The 25,332-nt window shown below is 68.0% G+C and overlaps 2 protein-coding genes across 3 annotated transcripts; both read right to left on the reverse strand.

The window, feature by feature from the left end:
* Window positions 1-3,107: 3,107 nt before the first annotated feature.
* Window positions 3,108-11,125, reverse strand: LGALS3BP (galectin 3 binding protein). Of its 2 annotated transcripts, none has more exons than XM_028130485.2 (6): window positions 11,072-11,125; window positions 10,312-10,384; window positions 9,198-9,434; window positions 8,709-8,840; window positions 5,928-6,180; window positions 3,108-4,523 (listed from the first exon to the last, which is right to left on the reverse strand). In XM_028130485.2, exons 2-6 carry the CDS (start codon window positions 10,361-10,363, stop codon window positions 3,425-3,427), a joined length of 1,773 nt encoding a protein of 590 aa, XP_027986286.2. In that variant the 5' UTR covers window positions 10,364-10,384; window positions 11,072-11,125; the 3' UTR covers window positions 3,108-3,424. The 2 variants fall into 2 exon arrangements, with proteins under 2 accessions (XP_027986286.2, XP_054565272.1); XM_054709297.1 differs by having other exon boundaries at window positions 11,050-11,125.
* A 3,632-nt stretch (window positions 11,126-14,757) lies between these two features.
* On the reverse strand, window positions 14,758-24,472 carry CANT1 (calcium activated nucleotidase 1). The gene is made up of 4 exons (XM_028130489.2): window positions 24,379-24,472; window positions 18,249-18,875; window positions 17,391-17,594; window positions 14,758-16,714 (listed from the first exon to the last, which is right to left on the reverse strand). Exons 2-4 carry the CDS (start codon window positions 18,835-18,837, stop codon window positions 16,344-16,346), a joined length of 1,164 nt encoding a protein of 387 aa, XP_027986290.1. The 5' UTR covers window positions 18,838-18,875; window positions 24,379-24,472; the 3' UTR covers window positions 14,758-16,343.
* Between the last annotated feature and the right edge of the window lie 860 nt (window positions 24,473-25,332).

Consider the following 25,332-nt stretch of genomic DNA (forward strand, 5'->3'; position numbering starts at 1 on the left):
CCTTGACCGGAGCCGAACCCGGGACCCTTGAGTCCCCAGGCTGACGCTCTATCCCCGGGCTCGTGGGTACTTTGTAGGATAGCTGCACGGCTGCGTGGGCCCGGCCTGGAGAGGGCTGGGGGTGGACAGGCCCGGGGGCTGCAGCGGAACCTCCAGGCGAGAGAAGGTGAGGGTCCAGGTGGCGGGTCTGAGGGCCCTGCGGGGACAGTGCCCGGTGCTGTGCTCGGCAGGACACGTGACCGAAAGAGCAGCCGGACTCCAGCCCAGCTGGACAGAGCCGGCGAGCGAGCCAGCGATGGGAGTGACTTTCACTCCCCTCCCCGCCGCCCGCCGCTCCCCGCTCCCCGCTCCCGGCTCCCAGGGGACGGTGGGACAGGACGGAACCTTCCCCGCCCTGGTCCTCACTGTCGCCGTGACGAGGGGCTAACAGTCCCCGGATTCAGAAAACGCTGGGGAAGTGGGGCTTCTCGCCTGCGTGCTGGCTCCGCAGCTGCACGGCGGGCCCACCGCCTCGAACCCAGGGCTCTCCCTGTTTCTGCCCGTTGTTCCGGGCTGGTCCCCGCCTGGCCCGCTCCAGCCTCCAGCCCCGTGAGTCTCCCCCCCACCCCCCGCCCCCATCGGCCCACAGCTGGTAGCTGTTACCGCCCTCGGAGGTCTAAGGCTCCTCTGCGTGCCCCTCCCCGCCAGCGCCCGGCCTTAAAGGGGCCCAGCCTGTTCCCCGCCTGGGCCTCCGGGACCGCTCCCTCCGGACTCTTCCCGGGGGTCCTGGTGGAGCAGGTGCCGGGATTGGACAGCCAGGGCCAAGGCCAACGACTCCCTGGGGCCCCGGCGTCTGGGCCACCCAGTCTGTCGGGAGGGGGAGCTGGCCTCCTCTTCCCCCTCAGATGGGGCGTTCCCCCACCTCCCCGAGCAAGCTCAGGGCAAGACCTACTTCTGGGGGGACACCATGCCAGGGAGTGTCACCAGCACCCGCTGTACAGAGGCCACGCTGCAGCTCAGAGAGGTGAAGCCTTCTGCCTGAGGTCACACAGCAGACAGAGCTCGGAGGTCCCCTGGTGTGTCTCAGGCCTGGCGGGGGGCTGGGGGGGGGGTGCTCCAGGCAAGCGGGGAGCAGGGGATAAGGTGGGTGAGAGGGTGGGAGGGAGGGGCCAACCAGGGCTCCCGCTGGGAGCTGGGTCTCCACCCCCGCGGCCCCGGGGGCCGTCGCCACCCCTAGTCTTTGTGTTGCCAAGGCAACGCCGCCCGGCGCTGCCCGTCCCGCCCGGGGTCCGCGTGCCTGACTCGAGGCCTCCTGCGCTGGCTTCCCGGGAAGGCGCGAGGCTGGGCTAACGGCGCAGCGGCTCCCGCACCACACGCACCACACGTGGGATGGCCACCCCTGCCCAGGCTCCCTGCCCGCAGGCCCGGTTCTGGGGAGCGAGGCCGTCCCTCCTCACCTCCCCACTTGGGGAGCAGTCCTGCCCAGCCCCCTCCCTCACCCCAGATGCAGTGGCAGCCGGAGGCCAGCACCGAGCTGACCCGCCCAGAATGCGGGGGTGGGGCTCGGAGACCGCCAGGTACCAGTGATGAGAAATGGCTCAGGGGCTGAGCGGCGACCTGTGAACCGGGAGGTCACGGTTCGATTCCCGGTCAGGGCACAGGCCCGGGTGGCGGGCTCGCTCCCCAGGACACGGGCTGCGCTCTGCCCACAGCTGGAGTGACCAGCCCTGCAGTTTGCCCGGCGGAGGGTCACCCTACCTTTAACTGCCCCAGAGCGTCCGGGGCTCCCCTCACTGGTAAAAACCGGGGTGTTGTTTTGCTAAACTCCCCAGAGCAGGCTTCACCGGGCCGCGACGGTGCCCTGGGAGGGTGGCCGGGCGGGCAGTGGTACCTCGAGTTCTGGCTGCCGGCCCCGGAGAGGGTCAGTCCGTGCTGTTTCCAGCCCCCCGTTTGTGGCCATTTGTGACAGCAGCCCTGGCTGGTTTGCTCAGTGGTTAGAGCATCACCCCATTCACTGAAGGGTTTCGGGTTCAATTCCTGGCCAAGGCACATGCCTGGGTTGCAGGTTCGATCCCCGGCCTGGTCAGGGTGGGCGTTGGAGGCAACCCAATCGCTGTGCCTCTCTCACATCGATGTTTCTCTCCCCCCGCTCCCCCCCCACCCCCGCCCTCTTTCTCGTTCCCTCGCTCAAAAAATCAATGGAAACATACCCTGGGGTGAGGATGGACAACCACCAGCAGAACGAGGAAAACAGCCGAGGAATGGCCGTGCAGGTGGCTGAGGGGCCGGAGCTGGGGGGGCGGGGGCTGCAGCCTGGGCGGCTCCCTGGGGCAGGTGAAGTTGCACGGGGAGGGGGGGTGCGGCGGGGGGGAACTGCGGCTCTGCTTTTGTTTCTGCCAGGCCGTGGGGAAGGAGCGCGGGTGCAGGGGGGGGGGGGGGGGGGGCAGGGTTGCCGTCCTGGCTGCCAGCGCCTGAACCTCCCTCCCATTGGGCGAGCCTTGAGCCGCCTCCCTTCCCGAGGCCAAAACAGCCCAGATGCTGTTCCCGGAGGCCCTGGCCAAGCCCGGGGCCTGGGCTCGCCAGCCAGATGCTCCCGCCTGGACCCTGTGCCTGGGCCTGTATCACGAGCAGCGGGAGGGGGGGCGTGGATTAGAGCCCCTGCCCCTGCTCTCGGACCCAGTGCCGCCATCCTAACCGGACCTCCAGGCCCAGTACCTTCTTGCTCCCCCTTCCTCCCCGACGTCCCCATCGCGGGGTTTTTATTTGTGGCCCCGCCCCCGCCCGCTGTTGGCGGGTAGCTGCCTCGTTCCGTTTCCGCTCTTACCATCAATGCTGGCGTGTCTGTGTCCCCCCCCCCCCCCCCCCCGTGCACACGGGGTAACGGGAAAGGTTCCTGGACCTGCTGCCCCTCCCCCCGGGGACACGCCCTGCTCCCCAGTCTTCCTTTCTCCACGGAACCAGCCAGGTGGCCCCCACCGAAGCCCCCAGCGCGGCCCACAGTTTCCAGGACCCCCGTTTTAAACACCCGGTTGGTGTGTGCTTACACGTGACCACCCGTGTCGCCCACCAGCCCGGGGCCAGCACACCCAGGTCCGAGGCAGAAGGGACACACACCCCTGCTGCAGGAGGGAGCCGGCACCGCCGCGCAACTTTAATCACCGGACGGGACTGAGCGGGAGGGCGGCGCGCAAAGCCCGGAGGCCACGAGGCCCACGTCTCCCCATTTCCCAACCAGTGGGCAGCGGGGACTAGGGATTCTCGGCTGGGGTGAGTCCCCACTGGAACCTTCCGGCGCTTTCCTTCAGCTCAGAGAGATCAGTGGGAGCAGGGGGACATCTGGAGGCCGGGGTGGGAGGTGGCTGCTTACGGAGAGGAAGGAGCTGTGCTCAGTGCCCATGGGGGGAGGAGGGGAGGGGGGCGCCCCTGGGGGGAGGGCAGCCCCTGGCTAGACCACCCCCGAGGAGTTGGTCAGGTAGAAGGGGCGGATGACCCCCCGGAAGCTGCTGAAGGACCCCGCGGGGCAGGGGAAGGAGGAGGCCCTCCGGGAGCTGTTGGCGCCCAGGGCGCTGGGGATCGGCGCCTTCCCGCCCTCGAAGCTCGTGACGTCGGCCACGAAGCGGCCCCCGCAGAGCATCAGGGCTCTGTTCTCGTAGCCGATGGTGCGGTCGGAGGAGCCGGACTGGGAGAGGCCCAGGACGGGCACCTCGTCGGAGGAGCAGGAGAACCCGTAGTTCCAGCAGGTCTGGACCGTGGGGAGGTAGGCGAGGGTCCAGGAGACGCGGCTGGTCCGGAAGAGGAAGCTGGGGTGTGGCGGCGTCTGGAAGGACCCCGTAGACGTAGAGCCGTAGCGGCCGTAAGGGTCATAGCCGTAGGGGTAGCGGTACGAGTCATAAGGGCGGGAGGCCCGGGAGCTCTTGTCCACGGCCCAGCTCCAGGTGGGCGCGGTGTAGAGCCGGGGCTGGTAGGCGTCCTGGCTGAGGTTCAGGCCGCGGAGCTGGGCCAGCAGCGGCAGGGGCACCGTGTGGAACTCCAGGGCCCGCAGGGTCTGCTCCTGGAACAGCGCCCGGTGGCTCCGGTACAGGCTCAGGTTGCTCGGCAGCTGGAAGAGGTCCTCGGGCGGGATCATGGGGAAGCGGACCTCCCGCACCAGGCCCTCCACGTCCCCGGGGGCGGCCCCCTTCTCCCGGCTCCAGGCGTCCAGGGCCGTCAGCAGGGCCAGCTCGCTGGGCACAGCCAGCTCGCTCCGGGAGAGCAGGGCGCGGAGCAGGGCCGCGGGGACGCGTGGCCAGGCCTCGGCCACCGTCAGGGCCTCGAAGTTCCAGGCCAGGAACTGCACGCACAGCTCCTCCAGCGCGGGGTCCCGCGTGGCCAGGGCGTAGGCGTGGAGGTCCAGGGTCGTCTGGAAGGACAGGTCCTGGGGCAGCAGGAAGGCGAAGAGGCCCGCGCAGTAGGCCTGCAGCTGCTGGGCCCCGAAGGTGGAGGCCAGCTGGTGGAAGCACTTCACGGTGGGCAGGGACACGGCGATCCGCCGGGAATAGAAGTACCTGGAGGGGTGGGGGGCTGAGCACCTGGGGCAGGGTGCCCGGGGCAGCCGCCTCCTCTCTCCTCTTCCGCGTTCGCCATTGACCCGCTGACCCCCGCGTGCCGGCCATTGCAAGAGGCATCAGCACCCATCCTCCCGGTTTATCTCGGGTCAGCCCACATTCCAGTCTGAGTTTGCTCAGAGCCCTGGGCACCCACGACGGGGTGGGCCCGGGCCTGGCCGGCTGGGAGAGGCCCACCACCTCCTGGTCTCCCTCTTCCATCGCCGTCCCCGGGGCCACCGTCCCTGCTGGTGGGCCGAGCCCGGCCTCGGCAGGGCCTCGGTGCCGGCCACCCTGGGCATTACCGCTTTCACCGCAACGAGCCCCCCGCCCCCCACCCGGGGCCCAGCCAGCGGCGGGGACAGAGGGCGGCCCTGCGGGATGTGTCTGTCGCCGCCTCTTGCTTCTCATTTCGGGCTGCGGGCAGCTGCGCAGTCCCCGCCCAGCCCCCGCTCTGCCTGCCCGAGTGGTGGGCGCAGTCACCATCGGCCCTGCCAACACCCTGAAAGGAGTGGGGTGTCCGTGACCCCGAGAAACCACGGACACTGGCGAGGGGCCGGGTAACTGACAGAGGTCTCAGCACGGAAGGGGGTGTCTGCGGGCTGGCCCAGAGAGGGGTCTCCTGAGGCCTCTGCAGCTCTGCCTCGGGGGAGGTGAGAGACAGACAGACAGGCAGGCAGAGCCCCCCCGAGCGCTGCCCGAGGCTGCGGCACCGCCGCCTCCTCAGAAACAACCCGCAGGCGCAGCTGGACGCAGCCCTCCGCCCGGTCTCAGTGCCCCTGGCGCCCCAAGTCCTGGGGGAGAGGGCGGAGGGCGGTTTTCACCAGGATTCTCTCAGCCATGGCTCCAACAGCCCCTCGGGGGCCCCCTGGTGGCGGCGAGTGAGCATTCCCAGCAGGGCCATGCCAGAGAGAGAGGGGGGGGGGAGGGTGGTGGTGGTGGTGTGTGTGTGTGGTGTGGTGTGCGTGCTTGCGTGTGCATGTGTGTGTGGTTGTGTGAGTTGTGTGTGTGCATGTGTGTGTGGTGTGTGTGGGGTTGTGTGTAGTGTGTATGTGTGTGTTTGTGTGTGGCGTGTGTGTGGTTGTATGTTGTGTGTGTGGTTGTGTGGGGGGGTTGTGTGTAGTGTGTATGTGTGTAGTTGTGTGTGTTTGTGTGTGGTGTGTGTGTGGTTGTGTGTTGTGTGTGTGTACATTGTGTGTGTAGTGTGTATGTGTGTGTGGTATGTGTGTGTGTGGTGTGATGTGTGTGTGGGGTTGTGTGTAGTGTGTGTGTGTTTGTGTGTGGCGTGTGTGTGTGGTTGTGTGTGGCATGTGTGTGTGCATTGTGTGTGTGTGTGCATGTGCCCAGCCGCCCCGGGACACCCACCTGATGAAGTCCGTGACCACAGGCAGGCACTCGGCGTCCACCTCCATGGTGACCGAGCTGCCCGGCTCTGTCCACAGGGCCTGGGCCTCGGGGTTGCTGGTCAGGATCAGGCTGTGGGCGCACAAGCTCAGCGGCTCGGCGCCCTCCGCCTTCACGGCCACGGACAGGTCGCAGCCGCGCTGGCTGTCGAAGATCTGCGCGAGGGCGGCGGGCAGCGCCCCGGACAGGTCCAGCGTGTGGGTGCTGGCCGTCTCTAGGAAGGGCAAGGAGGCACCGCTCGCTGGGGAGGAGCTCGCCGGCACAGCCAGCTCCGTGACCCGGAAGTACTTCTCCCTGAGCCAGTTTCCCTGACACTGCGGCCTCTGCCCTGCCCCACCTGCTCAGTGAGGCCCCCGGGGCCGGGGACGTCTGCCCGGAACACAGGGTGCTGCTGCCCACAGCGGCCCCCATCCTCCCAGCCCACACCCTGCTCCTCACCTGCTCCCCAAACCCAGGCAGCCCCCCCAGGTGGGGGGCCAGAGGGGCTATTTCCAGAGCCGAGGCCCCATCCCTTAAAATTCCAACCGATCGATCCATCACCCAGACGTTACCGTCTGACCCCACGCCTCCTGTGACGGCCCCAACCAGAGGGTCTCGGGGCGACCCAGAGCTAGGCCTCGGGGTCCTCGGCAGCCTCCTTCAGGCCCCGGGGGCGGTTGCGGGGATGCGCTCCCCCCCCCCAGACATCACGGGAACTAACTCCACCTGCTCTTCCTTTGCCACAATAGGTTCAGGTCAACCCCGACACTTAGACCAGGTGGGCTCAGCGCCCCATCCCTCCCCACCCCAGCCTCTCGGAGCCTCCTGGGTGCTCCACTCAGCAAGGGGGGCCCACTGTAGGTGCTTCCTGCCCCAACCCTGGCCCAGCCTGGTGCTCCCCTGCACCACCCAGCCCGGTGTTCCCCTGCACCCACCCAGCCCGGTGCTCCCCTGCACCCACCCAGCCTGGTGCTCCCCTGCACCCACCCAGCCCGGTGCTCCCCTGCACCCACCCAGCCCGGTGCTCCCCTGCACCCACCCAGCCCGGTGCTCCCCTGCACCACCCAGCCCAGTGCTCCCCTGCACCCACCCAGCCTGGTGCTCCCCTGCACCCACCCAGCCTGGTGCTCCCCTGCACCACCCAGCCCGGTGCTCCCCTGCACCCACCCAGCCTGGTGCTCCCCTGCACCACCCAGCCCGGTGCTCCCCTGCACCCACCCAGCCCAGTGCTCCCCTGCACCCACCCAGCCTGGTGCTCTCCTGCACCACCCAGCCTGGTGCTCCCCTGCACCCACCCAGCCCAGGTGCTCCCCTGCACCCACCCAGCCCAGGTGCTCCCCTGCACCCACCCAGCCCGGTGCTCCCCTGCACCCACCCAGCCCGGTGCTCCCCTGCACCCACCCAGCCCGGTGCTCCCCTGCACCCACCCAGCCCAGGTGCTCCCCTGCACCCACCCAGCCCAGGTGCTCCCCTGCACCCACCCAGCCCAGGTGCTCCCCTGCACCCACCCAGCCCAGGTGCTCCCCTGCACCCACCCAGCCCGGTGCTCCCCTGCACCCACCCAGCCCAGGTGCTCCCCTGCACCCACCCAGCCCGGTGCTCCCCTGCACCCACCCAGCCCGGTGCTCCCCTGCACCCACCCAGCCTGGTGCTCCCCTGCACCCACCCAGCCCGGTGCTCCCCTGCACCCACCCAGCCAGGTGTCCTGCACCCCCCACTCCAGCCTGGGTTCTCCCCTGCACCCCGCCTGGCCAGCGTGGCTCAGTGGTTGAGCGTCGACCTATGAACCAGGAGGTCAAGGTTTGATTCCTGGTCAGGGCACCTGCTCGGGTTGCAGGCTCCATCCCCAGTGGGGGAGGGGCGGTGTGCAGGAGGCAGCCGATCAATGTTTCTCTCTCTCCCTCTCCCTCTCCCTTCCTAAAATTAAAAAAAAAAAAAAAAAAGCCCCAGCCCTGGCTGGTGTGGCTCAGTGGTTGGAGCTCCCTCCTATGGACTGAAGGTGGAGGGTTTGATCCCTGGTCAGGTTGGGGCGGGTACGGGAGGCAACTGATGTTTCTCTCTCTCTCCCCCTTCCTTTCTCTCTCAAAAAGAAAGAAAAGTAACCCCAGGCCCCTCAGCCCCAGGATGGACCCTCAGCCCCAGGATGGACCCTCAGCCCCAGGATGGACCCTCGGCCCCAGGATGGACCCTCAGCCCCAGGCCCCTCAGCCCCAGGATGGACCCTCAGCCCCAGGATGGACCCTCGGCCCCAGGCCCCTCAGCCCCAGGATGGACCCTCAGCCCCAGGCCCCTCAGCCCCAGGATGGACCCTCAGCCCCAGGATGGACCCTCAGCCCCAGGCCCCTCAGCCCCAGGATGGACCCTCAGCCCCAGGATGGACCCTCGGCCCCAGGACAGTCAGCATGCGGCCGGGCAGCCAGGGCCTGTGTTCGGCGGCACTGGGACCGCAGGAACGAAACGCTGGCGCCTGCAGAGAGCAGCCTGCACTCTCAGCCCCTGGGCGCAGGGGCCGTGGCTCGGGGACAACCCGGGGCTGTAGGACGGGCCGCCACCCGGGCAGGCTCTGCGGGCTGTCCCGCCTCCTGCAGAGTGGGCGTCACCTCGAACCCGCCCACAGGTGTGCGATGAGCTGGGCGGGGCGGGGCGCCGCAGGACCAGGATCCTGGGCCCCGGGCGGGATGCTCGGGGGCCCAGACTTTGGGGGGTCGGGTGGGGCAGCCCCGGGGGCCCAGGCTTTGGGGGGTCGGGTGGGAGCCCACGCACCGTTGCTGCAGATGACGCCGGCGTCCTGGCTGTGCCTGCACCTGCTCTGCAGCCAGCCCAGGGACGAGCAGTTGGCCAGCGAGGGCTCCGTCCCCGAGCACTGCACTTCGTCCAGCATGATGGGGCCGGTTCCTGGTGGGCAGCGAGGGCAGACACTGGAGGGGCCGGGCTCCCCCTTCTCTCTGTGCACCGGCTAGCCTTCCTCCCCGGGGCCTGTCCGCTCCGTGGACAGCGAGGCACTGAAATCTCGGGTACCCCCTCTTTAGGAGTCACAGCCACGAGCGGGGAGTCTTCCTGCTCCGAGCTTCCCTTTGGGGTGAAGGTCAGTCCCCGGGAGAGGGGCTTTGGCTGAAGGACGTGCCGGGAGCCTCGTCACAGCCAGGGGCCGGGGAGTGAGCACAGGGAGGAGTGGGACGCCCTCCCGTGTCCCAGGCGGTGCCCCCCGACCCCCGGGGCCGGGTGCTTGGGAGGCAGGGGACGCGGGCCTACCTGGCCCAAAGGCGGCCCTGCCCAGGGCCTCGGTGGCGTTCTCAAACCCCAGGGCGCGGCAGACGACGCCGGCGTCCACCAGGTCCCACAGGTTGTCGCACACGGTGCCCCACCGGCCTCCATAGAAGATCTCCACGCGGCCCTCGTTGGGGGCGTCCCCGTTGGCCAGCCGCATGTCACCGTCTCTCACGCCTGCAGGGCTCCCGTTGGCCAGCCGCATGTCACCGTCTCTCACGCCTGCAGGGCTCCCGAGGGGACACCCAGGTCAGCGGGCAGCGGGCAGCGGGCAGGGCTGTGGGTGGGGGGGAGCAGGGGGGGCGGGAACAGGCCGGAGAGCCGGTGCAGAGAGCGGGTGCCGGCCCCGGGGGCCCAGGTGCCGCCTGCCCGGCTCAGCCCTGGCTGCAGCTGACAGCGTCCCAGGGCAGTTCTCAGTTGGGGTACTGCTGGCTTCTGCGGGGTCACCAGGGTGAGGTAGGCCCCCCGGGCCTCGGGGTAAAGAGCCTGAGTCAGGCGCCAGGACTCTGCCAGTCCGTGTGCGAAGGGCCCCGACATTGTCCCCCCGCATCTGGCCGGTCTGAAGGCCCCTCCTGCACACCCCACCTTCCCCGCCCCCCATCCCCGTCCCCTGGGAGCTGGAGGCAGTGGAGAATTCCTTGGTATCCCCCCAGAAGGCGAAGCCACACGACTTGGGACACTGGGGCCTCAGTGAGAGAAGTGTCCTGAGCTGACCCTGTGACCTGAGCTGACCCTGGTAACCTGAGCTGACCCCAGTGATCTGAGCCGACCCATGACCTGAGCTGACCCATGACCTGAGCTGACCCTGGTAACCTGAGCTGACCCTGTGACCTGAGCTGACCCTGGTAACCTGAGCTGACCCTGTGACCTGAGCTGACCTCATGACCTGAGCTGACCCCAGTGACCTGAGCTGACCCGTGATCTGAGCTGACCCCAGTGACCTGAGCTGACCTATGACCTGAGCTGACCTCAGTGACCCGTGAGCTGATCTTCGCTGACCTAGTGACCAGCACCGGTGGAGCGCTGCCTGGCCTCCTGCGGGCACTAAGCCTGCCCAGCCAGGGAGACACCGCGGCGGGGCCGCTGGGGCCCAGCTCACCTTGAGTCCCTGCGACCAGCAGCCACACCCAGAGGAGCCGGGGGAGGGCCATGGCGGCCTGGGAGCCCTCGCCCTGCAGCGGAAGGAGGCGGAGTGAGAGAGCAGCCCTCCAGCCTTCACTGAGTGGAGGGCAGAGGGCGCCTTGGGGACCCTGCTCCTGCAGGGCAGGGAGGGTGCTGGCGCCTGGGGGTCCGGGGCGTCCCAGGGCAGTAAGGACAGGAAACAGCTCCTCTCAGAAACCAGGCCCTCGGGGGCTGGGACAGGTGGGGAGGGCGGGGCGCAGGCCCAGGCAGGGAGAGGCCCAGGGCCTTGCTAGGGCAGGGCTCCACCTCAGGAAACAGCCCTGCAGGAGTGGCCAGAGGCTGTGCAGACAGAACATCCGTGAGCCCGGGGGGGAGGGGAGCGAGAGCAGGCTGAGGGGTGCATGGAGGGCGCGGACACCCTGGCCGGCCAGGGTGACAGAGGCCCTGGGCAGCCAGGGAGGGGGGACAGGCCGCCTGCCTCTGTGCAAGCTGGCAAGAGGGCTTGGTCCTCTGGAGGTGCAGGCCGGGCTGGTGCGGGTCAGGGACCGGTGAGGCTGCGTCCGAGCTGGCCGTGTCCACGGGCAGCGCCCCACCCGCCCGGCTGCGCCGGACGCCCCGGGGGCCCGGGAGCAGGTGATGACCCTGGGCTGGGGGGGAGCGCCAGGGCCCCCGCTGGGCGCCAACAGGAAGACGTGGCCCCTCAGGCAGCACCCACCTGAGCGCGAAGGCACCCTCACCGGCCTGAGCGACGCTGGTGGTCTTGGGTCTTCCTGCTGCAGGGCCTCTGCAGACTGCCCTTCGCCCGGGACCCGCGGAGCAATGCTTCCCACAGCCCTGGTTTCGATTCCCAGAAACCACGTGACATGGGTCTTTCCTGGGGTTGGCTGCTCTCAGGCTCGGGGGGCCCTCTCCCCGCCTCCCTCCGCTCTGCCCGTGGGTGTCGGTGAAGGCAGCCGCCCAAGGCAGCATCTGGGTGACTCGATAACCAGACGGGGTGAAAGGGAACGAGCTGCAGTCAGGGCCCCAGGGGAGGGGATGGCGGGAAGGCCGGGGTGGGGCTGGGGCTGCTAACAGCTGGCACCTGCAGCTGCTCAGTCTTCAGCCCCAGGGTCCCAGGAAAACCCTCCCGTCACCAAAGCCGATGGAGTCTGCTCCCCGGGCCTCACGCCTTCCTCCCGCCCCCCGCCCCCCCATCAAGGGACCGTGGGACAGCTGAGATGGGAGACATGCGGGCCCCCGACTCCATCCTGGGCCCGGGTGAGTGTGGGTGGCGCTGCTGGGACAGGAAGCCACCGCTGAGCCACGTGGGGAGAGTGCTGGCGGCTCCTGGGGACGGGACCCCGGCTGGCCTGGGAGATGCTCTTACGTGCCCCAGCCCGTGCCCCAGCCCGGCTCCCACCGGAGGCAGGAGCGCCGCCTGCGATGCTAACATGTAAACCTCGGACAGGAGCTGCTTGCTTGTTAATCCTCACCCGAGGGCATTTGTCCATTGGTTTTTAGGGCGAGTGGGAGAGAGAGGGAAAGACGGAAACATCAACGAGAGAGACAGACACATGCGCGAGGGCCCGGGCCGGGGAGGAGCCTGCAGCCAGGATACGTGCCCTTGCCCGGAATCGAACCCAGGACCCTTCGGTCTGACACTCTATCCACTGGGCCACACCGGCCAGGGCTGAGCTGCTTAACTGGCCCTTTTGTGAGGATCGGTTTTAAGGGGACTTTGGAGATCACCCCCAGATCTCCGCAGGCCCCTTCAGCCGCGCCCGCCCCAGCGGCCAGGGATCCGCTCGCAGGACTTCCCGCACCTTGTGGCCGGCTGCTTTCGCTCAGCACAGCGCGATCCCCGCCCTCCCTGCGGACAGTGTGGGCTCCCGTGCGGCTGCGGAGCCACTGCGCGGCCCGACCACCGCGGGTTCCGCACGGGTCTGCGGCCTTGTTCCCCGTTCCTGTGGGCCCGCAGGGGAACGGCACTGCTCTCACCGGTGACGGTGAGCGTCTGCATGCGCTCGTGTTCACGCACCCTCTCTGGCCCAGGGTCCATCTAATCTCGCCATGACTAACCGGGCTGTCTCGTCACTGGGCTGTGCATGCCCTACGTGTTCCGGACACAAGCCCTTTAGCAGGTGACAGGATTTGCAAGTTTGTTTCTAATGAGAAGCGTGCCTTTTCCTTTTTCCCTTTTTGTTGTTGTTAATCCTCACTGGAGGATATGTTCCCATTGGTTATTTGAGAGAGAGTGGGAGGGAAGGGGGGTCGGAGACAGAAACATCGATGGTCGCCTCCCAAATGCACCCCGAGAGGCTGGGGGTTGAACCTGCAACCCAGGAATGTGCCCTCGGCTGGGAATTGAACCTGTGGCCCCTCAGCCCATGGCTGATGCTCTAACCACTGAGCCCACTGGGCAGGGCCCGAGGCGACTTCTAGTTTACTTCTTGCCCGCTGGCCACGGCAGCAGGCCACACTGCCACAAGTCCCTACCGTGTGAGCAGTGTGAGGGCTGCCTTCGGGTGCCTGGGACTCCAAGTGCAGTCCCCGCTCCAGCCCCGCCTCTGCCCCCGGGGGGCCCCCACGTGTCCTCCTGCTCAGCCCTCGGCCCTCTCCAGGCCGCCTCACTGACCTCCCACAGCTCTGGACGTCTTATGACCCTGGCTGTGCATCCGCTCGGGCTGCAGCAGGAAACCGCGGGCTCTAGCCTCAGACCCCTCTGGGGGCGCTAAGAAAGGGGGACAGGCGCTCCCCTCTTGGGAGCAGAGTCCCGCCTCCCCCTCGCCCACACACACGTTCCCCCAGGCACTTACCTTTGCTTTTCTCTCTCCCGAGCGCCACGGGCCTCCTCTGCGCTGTGACTTGTTTCCTGAGCCCACGCAGCCCAGCTGGCTCACTCTACCCCCTCTGTAACTTTCTACATAAACGTCCTTTATTTAAAAAAAAAAAATCACTGATTTCAGAAAGAAAGGGAGAGGGAGAGAGAGAAACATCAATGATGAGAGAATCATGGACCGGCTGCCTCCTGCACGCCCCACACTGGAGCCTGCAACCTGGGCCTGTGCCCTGACTGGGAATCGAATCGTGACCTCCTGGTTCACAGGCGGATGCCCAATGCTGGCTGGGCTGAATGTTCTTCTATAATTTGAAAATAAGGGGTGGGCTGTTTACAAAGTGTGGTACCTGGAGCTGTGGCCCCTCGCAGGCCAGAAGGGACAAGGGCCGGAGGGAGTGCAGAGGGCGCTGCCCCGACACGGTCAGGGGCTCCCAGCTCGCCCGCGCCCTCTGCCTCCGGAGACCCCGAGGAGGAGGCTCCCTCCGGTCAGCCTCTGGGGACACGGGGGGAGGGGCAGGAGTGGTGTGAGGGACAAAAGGAAGAGAGGACTGGGACTTTCCCCTCCTGCTGCCCCTGAGGCGGCATCCTTAGGGCCCTGCGTGTCCTTGGAGCTCCACGGCTCCCGCAGGTCCCAGACCCCCGACCTCTGCCCGGGCGCCACTCCCACGGCTCCCAGGCTCCCTGGGTAACTTCCCGCACCTCCAGCCGCTGCACCCGTGCTGGCCGCTGTGAATGGCTCTATTGTTACCTTGTTCCCACGCGGACAAGGAAATCAAGGCACCTGGCCAGGGTCCCACCGCTAGAGAGGCCGGGCAGGGCAGCCGGGGTGGGGGGATGGTGGAGGGTGGGGAGATGGGGGGGCGGCCGGGGCGGGGCCCGCACTCGTAACCGACCAGGGGAGCACCAGGGAAAAGCCAGGCCCGTGACTCCAGAGGCCCGGCCGCGAAGGTGGCTGCCCATCAGCAGCGACTGGGCCTGCCCCCTCGGTGAGCCTGCCCTGGGGTGGCCTTCCGGCTCTGAGCCCCTGGGTGAGCCGGCCCTGGGGTGGCCTTCCAGCTCTGAGCCCCCGGGTGAGCCGGCCCTGGGGTGGCCTTCCGGCTCTGAGCCCCCGGGTGAGCCGGCCCTGGGGTGGCCTTCCGGCTCTGAGCCCCCGGGTGAGCCGGCCCTGGGGTGGCCTTCCGGCTCTGAGCCCCTGGGTGAGCCTGCCCTGGGGTGGCCTTCCGGCTCTGAGCCCCTGGGTGAGCCGGCCCTGGGGTGGCCTTCCGGGTCTGAGCCCCTGGGTGAGCCGGCCCTGGGGTGGTCCCCGGCTCTGAGCCCCTGGGTGAGCAGGCCCTGGGGTGGCCTTCCGGCTCTGAGCCCCTGGGTGAGCAGGCCCTGGGGTGGCCTTCCGGCTCTGAGCCCCTGGGTGAGCCGGCCCTGGGGTGGCCTTCCGGCTCTGAGCCCCTGGGTGAGCCGGCCCTGGGGTGGCCTTCCGGCTCTGAGCCCCTGGGTGAGCCTGCCCTGGGGTGGCCTTCCGGCTCTGAGCCCCTGGGTGAGCGTGAGGCGTCGGGGCCTCTCCTGCGCCCCTCGCGGAGCCCTGGGCGGCACGGAGCAGGACACCAGACCTCCGCCCCCTGCGCTTTATTGCTCACAGAACCTCGGCTCCCGCGAGGAGGAACCGTCACAATCACAGCGGCAAACACGGGGGGGGGGGCAGGTTTACATTTCCAGCCTCTGAGGGGAGCGCTGCAGCTGGCCCGCGGCGGCACACGAAGCCTCTGAGTATCTGGCTGGTGACTGTCCCCACGCCCCGGCTTCCTGGTTCCACCTGCATCTTCCACGGGAGCAGCGCCCGTCGCCGCCGCCGGCCAAGGAGGGCTCAGGGAGCCCCGGGCACGGGGACAGGCGCGCCCAGTGGGAGCCACGCTCCAGGGAGAGGGGCCGCCAACAGCTCGCCTGCGTTCTCTCGCTTTCACGTCTCGGGAGAAGAAACGGACGCCCAGCCGCAGGAGGAACAGGGGCCCCGCGGGCGGGCCCCCCCACCCCCCTGGCTGTCAGATCCAAGCTGAAAAGTCTGGGGCGGGTCCACGCGGGTCAGGCGGCGCTTCTCGCAGTCCCGGCCCCGCGTTCTCCGGGGGTGAGGCAGCTTCCGGCCAGGGCCTCCGCCGTTCCGTCCTGCTGACCCGTCCCAGCCCTCCGCCTGCTCCCTGCGGCGTCGGGACAGGCCCCGGGACCGGGACCGCGGAGACAACCGGAGCTTGAGTGGAGCTTCCCCGGAGACCAGGCTGCTAGCTCGGGGGAAGAGGAGGAAGGGCGGGAGGGACAGGAAGTGCGGAGGGCCTGGCGCCTCGTCCGGGAAACCAAATCCAAGCCGTTCCCGGGAGCCTTGGAGGGCACGGCGCCTCGGTCGCTGCGTCCCTGGGCCCCGGGCCACAGTGGAAAACCCGCCTCAACCACTGCAGCTCTCATTGCGATCTCCGCCGCCGCGGGGAGGGGTTTCACTGCGGGACTTTGCTCTGTGTCATAAGAGTTGGCGATTCCTTCTTGTAAGAAAGGAAATTGCTTTAATTCGAGTAAGTTAATAATTAAAGCCTCAAAGAGCTACGGAGCCACAGGCTTTTCCTGGAGGAGGAGATGGAAGCGGCCGAGGAAACAGAGATGGGCCACGTGAGGCTAGGGACCCGCGGGTGGGCTGGCGGCCTGCCCGGCGGCACCTGGGGGACCTGCGCCCCGGGCTGCCCCCGCTCACAGCTCTGCCGTGTCCGTCCGTCTGTCCGCAGTGTCAACAGGTCCTCTCCAAGCAGGAGGGACGGAGAGGGGCTTGAGTTCCCGGTGGGCAGGTGCACTTCAGGTCCCCCGTCACTGCTGCGTCCCAGACGGGCTCGGCGCTTGGCGATGGCAGGAGCCAAGACACATTTAGTGACAAAAGAAGAGACACGGAGGCCAGAGGGAAGGCAGGGCAGGGCCGGGCCGCCCGGAGCCTGCCCTGGGGGTGGTGGCCCCTCCGGCTCTGAGCGGTCCCTCAGCTGCCCCGGGGGCCCGAACTCCCTGCTCTGGAGCCTCTAACCCCAGACCCACCCCCGAGTCCCGGGAAGAAAAAGAGCCAAACAAACACCACAAAAGGGCAGACCGAGGCTTTCCACGAAAGCGCAGTCCTGACGTGGCCTAAAACCGCGCCCCCGCGGCTCCGCCTGCCGCCTTCATCTTTAACGTCAAATAAACTCTATCCCTTCGTACTTCACGTTCCCGACCTTGGTCTCGGGCAGCAGGAAGCGGCCGTCCAGCGTGAAGGCCATGATGTAGGTGGCGACCCGGCCGCCGTCCTCCTCGGACTTGAGGGCCACGATGACCTGGTCGTCGGTGTTGGGCACGAACTTGAAGGAGGAGAAGCCGTGCGTGGGCACCACCTCGCCGACGCGGCGCACGGAGATGGCCCCGAAGTCCGGGCCGGCGCTCAGCAGCAGGTTGGTGCCCTTGCGCTCGTCGTCCCGCTCGCTGTAGCGCTCGTGGCTGGCGCGGCGCGGCAGGAAGAACCAGCGCTGCAGCGCGTCGCTCCAGCAGGCCGACTCGTGGATGAGGTAGCCTGGAAGCGCAGGGGCCTCAGTGCGGGCCGGGCGGCGGGCGCCCAGGGCTGCCTGCACAGGGCCCGGTCCCAGCATGCACTTGGAGGCTGCAGCCCCCGGGGGGCATCGCTCACAGCCCTGCCCTCCTTTGGATCCCCGTGTTCCCCAGAGGCCTCTCGGTCTGGCCTCGTCGCCCAGAGGAAGGAGGACGGACACGACAGAGCGCGAAGGCCCTCCTGTCCGGGCCGTCCTCCCGGGCCCAGCTTCCCCGGGAGTGCGGCGCGGCCACGCCGTGCTGTTCGTCCGTCCTCCCGCTTCCCTGTGCTGGCCAGAGCGCAGACGCAGGGGAGGGGACCAGCAGGCTGCTCTGCGGGGCGGGGCGGGGGCACGGGGCCTAGCTGGGGGTCCTCGGCCGCGTCCCCCCAAGTCCAGAGCTGGCCAGGCCTCTCGGAGCATCACGACACCCCACTAAACAATGGCGTCTCTGGGGGCGGAGGGGAGAACCAGAGCCGCCCCCCTGCCTCCGCCCGGGGACAGCCATCCGGGCTCAGTCTGGGGGCCCTGCCTCGGGGTGAGGGGTGACACAGAAAACGCCTCATCTGCCCCCAGAACCCCCCGGCCGAGGGGAGCACCCATCAGACAGCCGGAATCATCCAACCGAGCGAGAAACGAACCCGCCGCCGCCGCGGCGCCTACCTGGCGGGTGGATCCCGGCGGCGGCGCGGAGGGCGTTGTAGCTGGCCACCCAGTTCTCGTGGTGCACGCTGCCCCGGAAGCTCACCACCTTCACCCACTCGGGGTTCTCGTTGACCACCTCGCCCGTGGTGGTGGTCCACTCCTTGCCCAGGCCGCCCACGTACAGGTGCTCGTCCTTCACCGCCAGCCACTCCGCCTTGAAGCCTGCGGACGGGACACGGAGGGACTGAGACCCGGCGGCCTCTGCCCACGGGTGCCCGGCTCCGGGGGTCTGGCCACCCTGGGCGTCAGAGGTCACCGTGTTGAACTTCACTCGAGTGGACAGGGCAGCCTGGCTCAAGCCCCATCCTGGAGGGTCAGCAGCCAGCACATGCCTCAGCAGACCCCACAGCGGGATGTACTCTCCCCTCCAGACCCTCCCTCTGGGCGCACGAGCGCTCACCCCGCCCCGCATGTGCTCCCCCTCTCCGCACGGTCCCTCCCTCTGGGCGTGTGAGTGCTCCCCCCGCCCCCCATGTGCTCCCCCTCTCCCCACGGTCCCTCCCTCTGGGCGTGTGAGTGCTTCCCCCGCCCCCCATGTGCTCCCCCTCTCCCCACGGTCCCTCCCTCTGGGCGTGTGAGTGCTCCCCTCACCCCCATGTGCTCCCCCTCTCCCCACGTCCCTCCCTCTGGGCGTGTGAGTGCTCCCCTCACCCCCATGTGCTCCCCCTCTCCCCACGTCCCTCCCTCTGGGCGTGTGAGTGCTCCCCTCACCCCCATGTGCTCCCCCTGTCCGCATGTCCCTCCCTCTGGGCGTGTGAGTGCTCCCCCCACCCCCATGTGCTCCCCACGCCGGCGGCAGGCGGAGCTGGCGCTCACCTTTCCCCACGGTGCCGTCGCCGTCGGACAGGATGACCCAGGGCACGGCCGTGGTGCCCTCGATCCGGTAGACCACCCCCGTGCGGTCGTCCACGGAGTAGAGTTTCCCGTTGAAGACGACCAGGTCGGACAGCTCCATGCCCCGCCCCTTTTCCGCCAGGTGGGACTCCAGGACCCTGGGGCCCTTGTCCCACTCCACGGCCACCTGGTCCCCGCTGTGGGACAGGGTCAGGTAGCCCTTCTGCAGGTAACTGAACCAGGTGTTCTCCTCCCGGGCCTTTGAGTCCGTGTCCAGGTCGGCAATGACGGCGATGCGGTAGCGGGTCCCGCCCGGCGTCCTCCGGGGGGCCGACAGGGGGTAGGTGTCATTGTAGCGGTCGGCGGCCGAAGGGCTGAGCCGCCAGTGGTGGGCGCTGGGCGCGGGGGGCCTGGCCGGGGCCGGGCGGTGGGAGCAGAGCAGCCAGAGCACGGCGACGCCCACGACCGACGGCAGGATCACCCTCCAGCGGACGCGGAAGCGGGGGTCCGCGGCCTTGCTCATGGACGCCAGCGCGGGAAGGCGCCCCACACTTACCCAGGCGGAGTGCATAGACTCATTCCATGCCGGGGCGGCAGGGCTGGCGGGACCTGCACACGGGGAGGGGGGGAGGGAGGGGGGAAGGTCATGATCTGCAAAACACAGACCCGGCACGGCCAGGCCTGGTGGCCACCGTCCCCTCCTCGGCTTACCGAAACCCGGACTAACGGCATCCGTGTACCCTCTTCAGCAAGAAGTGCCGTCCGCCCGTGGCACCATCGCCGCGCCCCCTCCCAGCGGCCAGAGGGCCGGCGGGCGCAGAGGGACATCGGCGCAGGCCGGAGCGCTTGGCCTCAGGGAAAGAGCAGGGGCTGGGGGCTGGCCCGGCAGCTGACCGAGGGCACAGGGCTGCGTTCTGTCAGATGCCACCTCGTCCGGGAAGCCCCCCTGGAGGCCCTGCTCCTGACAGCACCTCCACCCCTTCCCCGGACCGCACCCACCACGTGCAGACGCCCCTGTCCACTCGCCCCTGCCGACGCCTGCCTGCCAAGCAGGGGAGCTGCTGCCCCTGGGCTAGACTGTGGCATCGAGTGCACATGTGCAACAGGTGCAGGCCAAGCGGAAATGGTTGTTGGGGCAACATCTGCCCCCGGCACCTTCCTGTTAATGACCACGACGCGAGGGGCCCTCACTGCCTGGAGCCCAGCGGCCTCACGGGCCCACGTGGAGGGAGAAGCACACACCCACTCCCTCCACAGCCCGTCCCCAGCCCACCCGGGCACAGGGACCAGCCCCGAGGCCCCGCCGTCAGGGCAGGAGGAGCAGTGGACGGGCTGCCGGGCGACGGCGGCCACCACGGTGAGAGTCATCCTCACGGCCTGGCGACTCCCTCTCCACCTCCCCCCCGCCCTGTCCCCGTGCCCCCGTCCCCGTGCCCCCGGCCCCATGCCCTGGCTGCTCACTCCGGGCGGGTAACTACTGCGGACGCACTGGTGACCCGTGACTGTGACTGTGGCCCCACCTGCCACCCCATCCTGGAGGAGCAGCCCCGTCCCTCCCGACGCTCAGGGCCGGGGCTGCCTGCTTCCCGGAGATGATGACAGACAGGCCTGCTCCTGAGGCCTGAGCAGTCCCCCGGGGACCCCGGCACCGCCCGCCACAGCTGACCCCCCGGGGTCCTCCTCCGCCTGTCTCTTCTCAGCCCCCGAGGCCGCCCCCCTTCTGAATCGACCTCGTAACCCCTACAGCGAGGGCTCCCCACACCTTCCAGGCTGCGTGCCCGCCGCCCACGGGCACCTGGGGCAGGAAGGTAAGCTGCCCGCAGCGTCCGCTGCTGGAGCCTGGCAGAGCGAGGTTTTATAAAAACCAAGCACCAAGCCCGCCGCCCGGGCGGGTCCTCGCCCACACGGCTTCGCCGAAGCCGCTGAAACGCTTCCTGCCCATCAGGGCCGACCTCAGGGCACCGGAAATCAGGGCACCGGCTCCGTAAAACGCCGTTCCCACCTGGCGAGGCTCCCCTGCTCAGGCGGCCTGCAGACAGCTCTCCGTGAAAACCCCACTGGCAGCCCCTGCAGGGCAACAGCCCTGGGGAGAGGCACCAGGAGGAGGGTCCCCCCGCCCCCGCCCCCCGCTTTCCAGGGAGCTCTTGACCCGAGAACGGCTCCCTGACACGCCTGTTTGTGGTTCCTGTGAAACCAGCACTTCCTTGTGGAGCAGGTCTGCACCAGCCAGGGCGCTGGCTCCCAGGCCCCGGGGCAGCACAGGGAGACCCTCGGCTAGGAGTGAGGGCGGGCTCAGGCCCCCTACCTTCCTGGGCCATGCTCACCGGCCCCAGCCTCCAGGCCTGGCTCGGGCGAAAGGGGACCCCTCCCGGAGCCGGAGCCCAGAGGGTGGCTCTCGTGCTGCCAGGAGTGGTGCCAGGAGCGGACAGGTGGCAGAACAAACAGCTGCAGCGGCTCCGCCCTCAGGATCTGGGAGGGCAGGGAGGGAGTCCCGGATCTGAGATAAGGGGCCGCTCCCAGCTCCCTGCCTCTGCCCGGACAGGGGCAGCCCTCTCCTCCCAGCACCCCCTGCAGCAGCCGCCTTCCTTCCCGCCAGCCGTGGCCTCTGCTGGGCCCAAAGAGCCCGAGTCCAGACGGCAGGCAGTGCCCGCTCTGCCCGAGTGCACGCCCCGACGGGAAAGAAGAGCTGAACCCCTGGACCTCCAAGACTCTTCCGAGGCCAAGGCCACAAGCCCACAGCCTGGAAGCCTGCTCGCCGCACGGCTCGCGGCTGCCCCCACCCCTTCCTCGGCACCCCAGCATGTACCGCTCCCTGGATCGGCCTCTGGTCTCAGCCCCCCACCCTAGAGGAGCGTAGTAGGCTCCTATTCCCGCTGTCACGTCCCGCACTCGGCAGCTACCCTGCAGCCCCATGGCCGCAGAGGGATGGGGTCTCGCTGGACTAAAGTCAAGGGCCGGCCCTCCCGAGGCTGGAGCAGAGAACCCGCCTCCTGCACGTTCAATTCCCACCTCCAGTGGCCGCCGCCACACCCCTTGGCTTGTGGCCCCTCCCCCACCTCAAAGCCAACATCTCCGTGCCACCCCCTCCCCATTCCCTTGTGCCCCTCTGCCTCCCGCTTCCCTGGGAAGGACCCTGTGGCACTCCCGGGCATCCAGCAAGACCCCAGTTTAAGGTCAGCTGACTAGCACCCTGACCGCCAGCTTTCCCGCGGCCGGTCCTCTGCGTGGGAACCGGAGGGGTGTGTTCCATTCCCCGACGATGACGGCCCTTATCTACTCTTCTACTCTACACGAATAAAAGAGAAAGATGCAAACTGACCGTACCTTCGTGACGCCCACCAGACAATCAGGAGTGATATACAAATTAACCCAACAAAGATGGAGGGTTAATTTGCATACAGTCGCCGAGCAGCTGGGGGGCAGGACGCTTACATTGTCGCCATGGCGACGATGCAGGCGGGCGCACCGCCCCAGCCCCTCCGGGCCTCTGGGCAGCGTGGGAAGGCGGAGGGGCAGCTCCCGGCAGGAGCCAAGGCGGTGCCGGCAGCCAGGGGAAGGAAGGCCCATTCTTGCACGAATCTTCGTGCATCGGGCCTCTAGGTACAAATAATCGAGTGGGAGTCCAAGGAAGGCACACCAGAGAGAAACGAACATCTTCCCAGGTTTCTCTGGCATCAAGACTTCTTCCCAAGCAACTGTCTTGGTCTAACTCAGGGCCATGTGGATATTTATAACATCGCTTACCGGCCACACAGAATTATCCACGTACACATCAGCCTGCTGTACTTGGTCAAAGACTTAATTGTCTCACCCTAAGGTGAGGGCCAGGCCAAATGATTCTGTGGGCTGTATTAGGCCCGTGGGCGGGCCGTTCCCCACCCCTGGTCTAAATCAACATAAAGTCCTAAATAGTCACTAGGAGAGATTTAAATCCCCTTAGCGTTGGCGTTCACTAAGAGCGCTCGGGAATCGCCACGGCTCCTGTGGCTGTGGGCCACGAACACAGGGCGTGGACGAGGTCTGGGCACAGCTTCGGGGAAGAAAGGAGACTCGGAGCTCAGGGAAGGCATCCAGTGACCAGACGCTCGCCTCGCCTCGCCGGAGCGGTCATCTGGCAACAGTGCAGCTGTCTACCTGGGGCGTGGGACTCCCTCCCCCACCCCGTGGTCGGCTTCACCTGGACGAGAGTAGGAAGACGGGAACCCTCCGTCCGACCACGGCGGCCTCGGACAGGCCGGACCCCCGCGTCCTCCCGACGCGCTCTGCTCTGGGCTGCCGGGAGGGGAGAGGCGGGCCTGCTAACCGCCTCCCAGCCTCCCAGCCCTTTCGCGGGCAGTCAGGCCTGAACAGGGGCTCACTGAGGCCGCAGCAGGGGCACCAGGGGCCACCTTGTCCGCAGGCTCGGGCTGGACTTTCCGAGGGGAGGTCGGTGGGGAGGGGCCGGGGGCCGGGGTGGTGGGGGGCTCCGCAGCCCAGCCAGGAAGATCTGTCAATGGAGCGCCTCCAAGGGCGAGGACCGAGGGGCTGCAGACCCCGCGGCTCCCGAAGGATGTGCCCCTGCTTCCTTCCACGGCCCCTTCTGAGAGGCTGCGCCGTTGCCAAATGCCGGCCCTTACGCCGAAGAGCCAGCGAGATTCAGTCGCCAGCACACGCGTGTTCCCACACGCGTGTTTTGTTGGAAATGTGGCAGGAAAGCTGCCAAGCACATCCCCCGAGACAGGCATGAGCAATGGGCTGGAGCGCTGAGAGACCGCCCTCCTGGGGGACACAGGGAGCTTGGAAGAAGGGGATCCCAGTGCCAGGGGCCTGCCAAGCCCGGGACACAGCGGACACGGAAAGACACCCAGCCACACGGAAGAGAGGGAGGTGCTGGTCCCCGGGTGAAAGGATCCAGACCGAGGGGGGAGGGGGGGCGGGGGACAGGGGCAGGGACAGGGGCAGGGGGTGGGGGAGGACTGTGATAGTCTGAAGCAAAGGAGAGGAAGGCCTGGGGGCGGGGGTGAGAAGGCTGGTCTGCTGCAGGTGTGACCAAGTGTCAGGCAGATGGGGGAGCCCCTAATCCCTCAGGAGAGGCCCTGCACAGGTCAGAGTCGGGGTACTGAAATCAGAGGGGCCAGGAAAGGGCTGTCCTCAGGGAGATGAAGGGAATGCATCCATCAGGGTCAAAGGGGGAAGGTCCCCAAGTCAGAGGGGGGGGAGGAGTCCCCAAGTCAGAGGGGGGAGGAGCCCCCAAGTCAGAGGGGGGTGGTGTCCCTACTCGGAGGGGGGAGGAGCCACCAAGTCAGAGGAGGGCGGTGTCCCCAAGTCAGGGGGGGAGGTGTCCCCAAGTCAGAGGGGGGGAGGAGCCCCCAAGTCAGAGGGGGGAGGAGCCAAGTCAGAGGGGGGAGGAGTCCCCAAGTCACAGGGGGGAGGAGCCCCCAAGTCAGAGGCGGGTGGTGTCCCTACTCGGAGGGGGGAGGAGCCACCAAGTCAGAGGAGGGCGGTGTCCCCAAGTCAGAGGGGGAGGAGCCCCCAGTCAGAGGGGGGAGGAGCCCCCAAGTCAGAGGGGGGGAGGTGTCCCCAAGTCAGAGGGGGGGAGGTGTCCCCAAGTCAGAGGGGGAGGTGTCCCCAAGTTAGAGGGGGGGAGGAGCCCCCAAGTCAGAGGGCGGGAGGTGTCCCCAAGTCAGAGGGGGGATGGTGTCCCCAAGTCAGAGGGGGGGAGGTGTCCCCAAGTCAGAGGGGGGAGGTGCCCCCAAGTCAGAGGGGGGGAGGTGTCCCCAAGTCAGAGGGGGGAGGAGTCCCCAAGTCAGAGGGGGGGAGGTGTCCCCAAGTCAGAGGGGGGGAGGTGTCCCCAAGTCAGAGGGGGGGAGGTGTCCCCAAGTAAAAGGGGGATGGTGTCCCCAAGTCAGAGGGGGGGAGGAGTCCCCAAATCAGAGGGGGAGGAGTCCCCAAGTCAGAGGGGGGGAGGTGTCCCCAAGTCAGAGGGGGGAGGTGTCCCCAAATCAGAAGGGGGAAGTAGCTTCAAGTCAGAGTCTGCGGGAGAGCGGACCTGCGGGGGGAGGGAGCGTGCGGAGAGCGGCAGCAGGCCCGTAGCAAGCGGAGCGCGGGCGGCCGCGGGGCCGCCGTCACTCACCCGGTGCAGACTGGCTCCGGGCCCGCGGACGCGGGGACCTCGCTGCGGGGAGGACCGGGACCAAGCGGAGGCCGACTTCCGCCCGGCGCGCTCGCCCCGCCTCCGAGCAACACGCTCCCGGCAGCCTCTGCTCTGCAGCTGCGCGCCGGCCGCGGCAGGGGCTGCTGGGAGTTGTAGTTTTTGTGGCTCAGCTAGCGGGTCCCCGAGGAGGAGCCGCGGGCGGGGGAAGAGCGGGAGGGGCTTTGTGCCGCCTACCCGGGCCCCTTCCACCACGTCACTCAGGAACATCACGGAGCAGAAACGGGAGGGGGGGGGGGCGGGGAAGGCTACAGCGAGGAGGCTGTCGTTCCTCGAGCTGAGACTCTGGGACCCCTTGCCTGGGCCTCTTTCTGCCACCCCCTTCTCAGAGACCCCCGCCCCCTGGCCCTTCGGGCGCCCGCGTCGGAATGTTGATCAGTTTCCTAAGCAAAGATCTAAGGGTCTGAAGGCTCCAGCGGCCTGGGCGGGGGTTCCTCTGACCTGCAATCAACAAACCCCTTCCCAAATACGGGTCTCGGGTTCATCCCGTTTCTCCAGCCCCCGGGGTTATCTCAGTGGAATACGTTAAGACATCCCGGCCTCTCACTCCCGAGTCCCGCAAGGATGCCGTCTTAGAAATCCTGAAAGAAGCCTGGTAGGAGTGGAGCCAGGCAGGAGCGAGGTGTGGAGCTGCTGGAGGGCCTGCACCTTCAGCGTGTGTGTGCACGTGTGTGCGTGCCTGCAAACCCCCGGGGCTCTCAGGAGCCTTTCCTTAAAGTTACAGGCACAAAGGAAATTTCAAATTACATAAACGGTGCACAGTGAAAAATAACCTCCCCTCCCCCTCCCCCTGCATTCCCTCCCCAGAGGCAAGCGCTATTATTAGTTTCCTGTGGTTATTCTTGCGGAGAGTGTGTGGCACACAAACAAGTCATA

This window comes from Eptesicus fuscus, chromosome 20 (genome assembly GCF_027574615.1).
Source record: "Eptesicus fuscus isolate TK198812 chromosome 20, DD_ASM_mEF_20220401, whole genome shotgun sequence".
In the NCBI taxonomy this organism is placed as follows: Eukaryota; Metazoa; Chordata; class Mammalia; order Chiroptera; family Vespertilionidae; genus Eptesicus; species Eptesicus fuscus.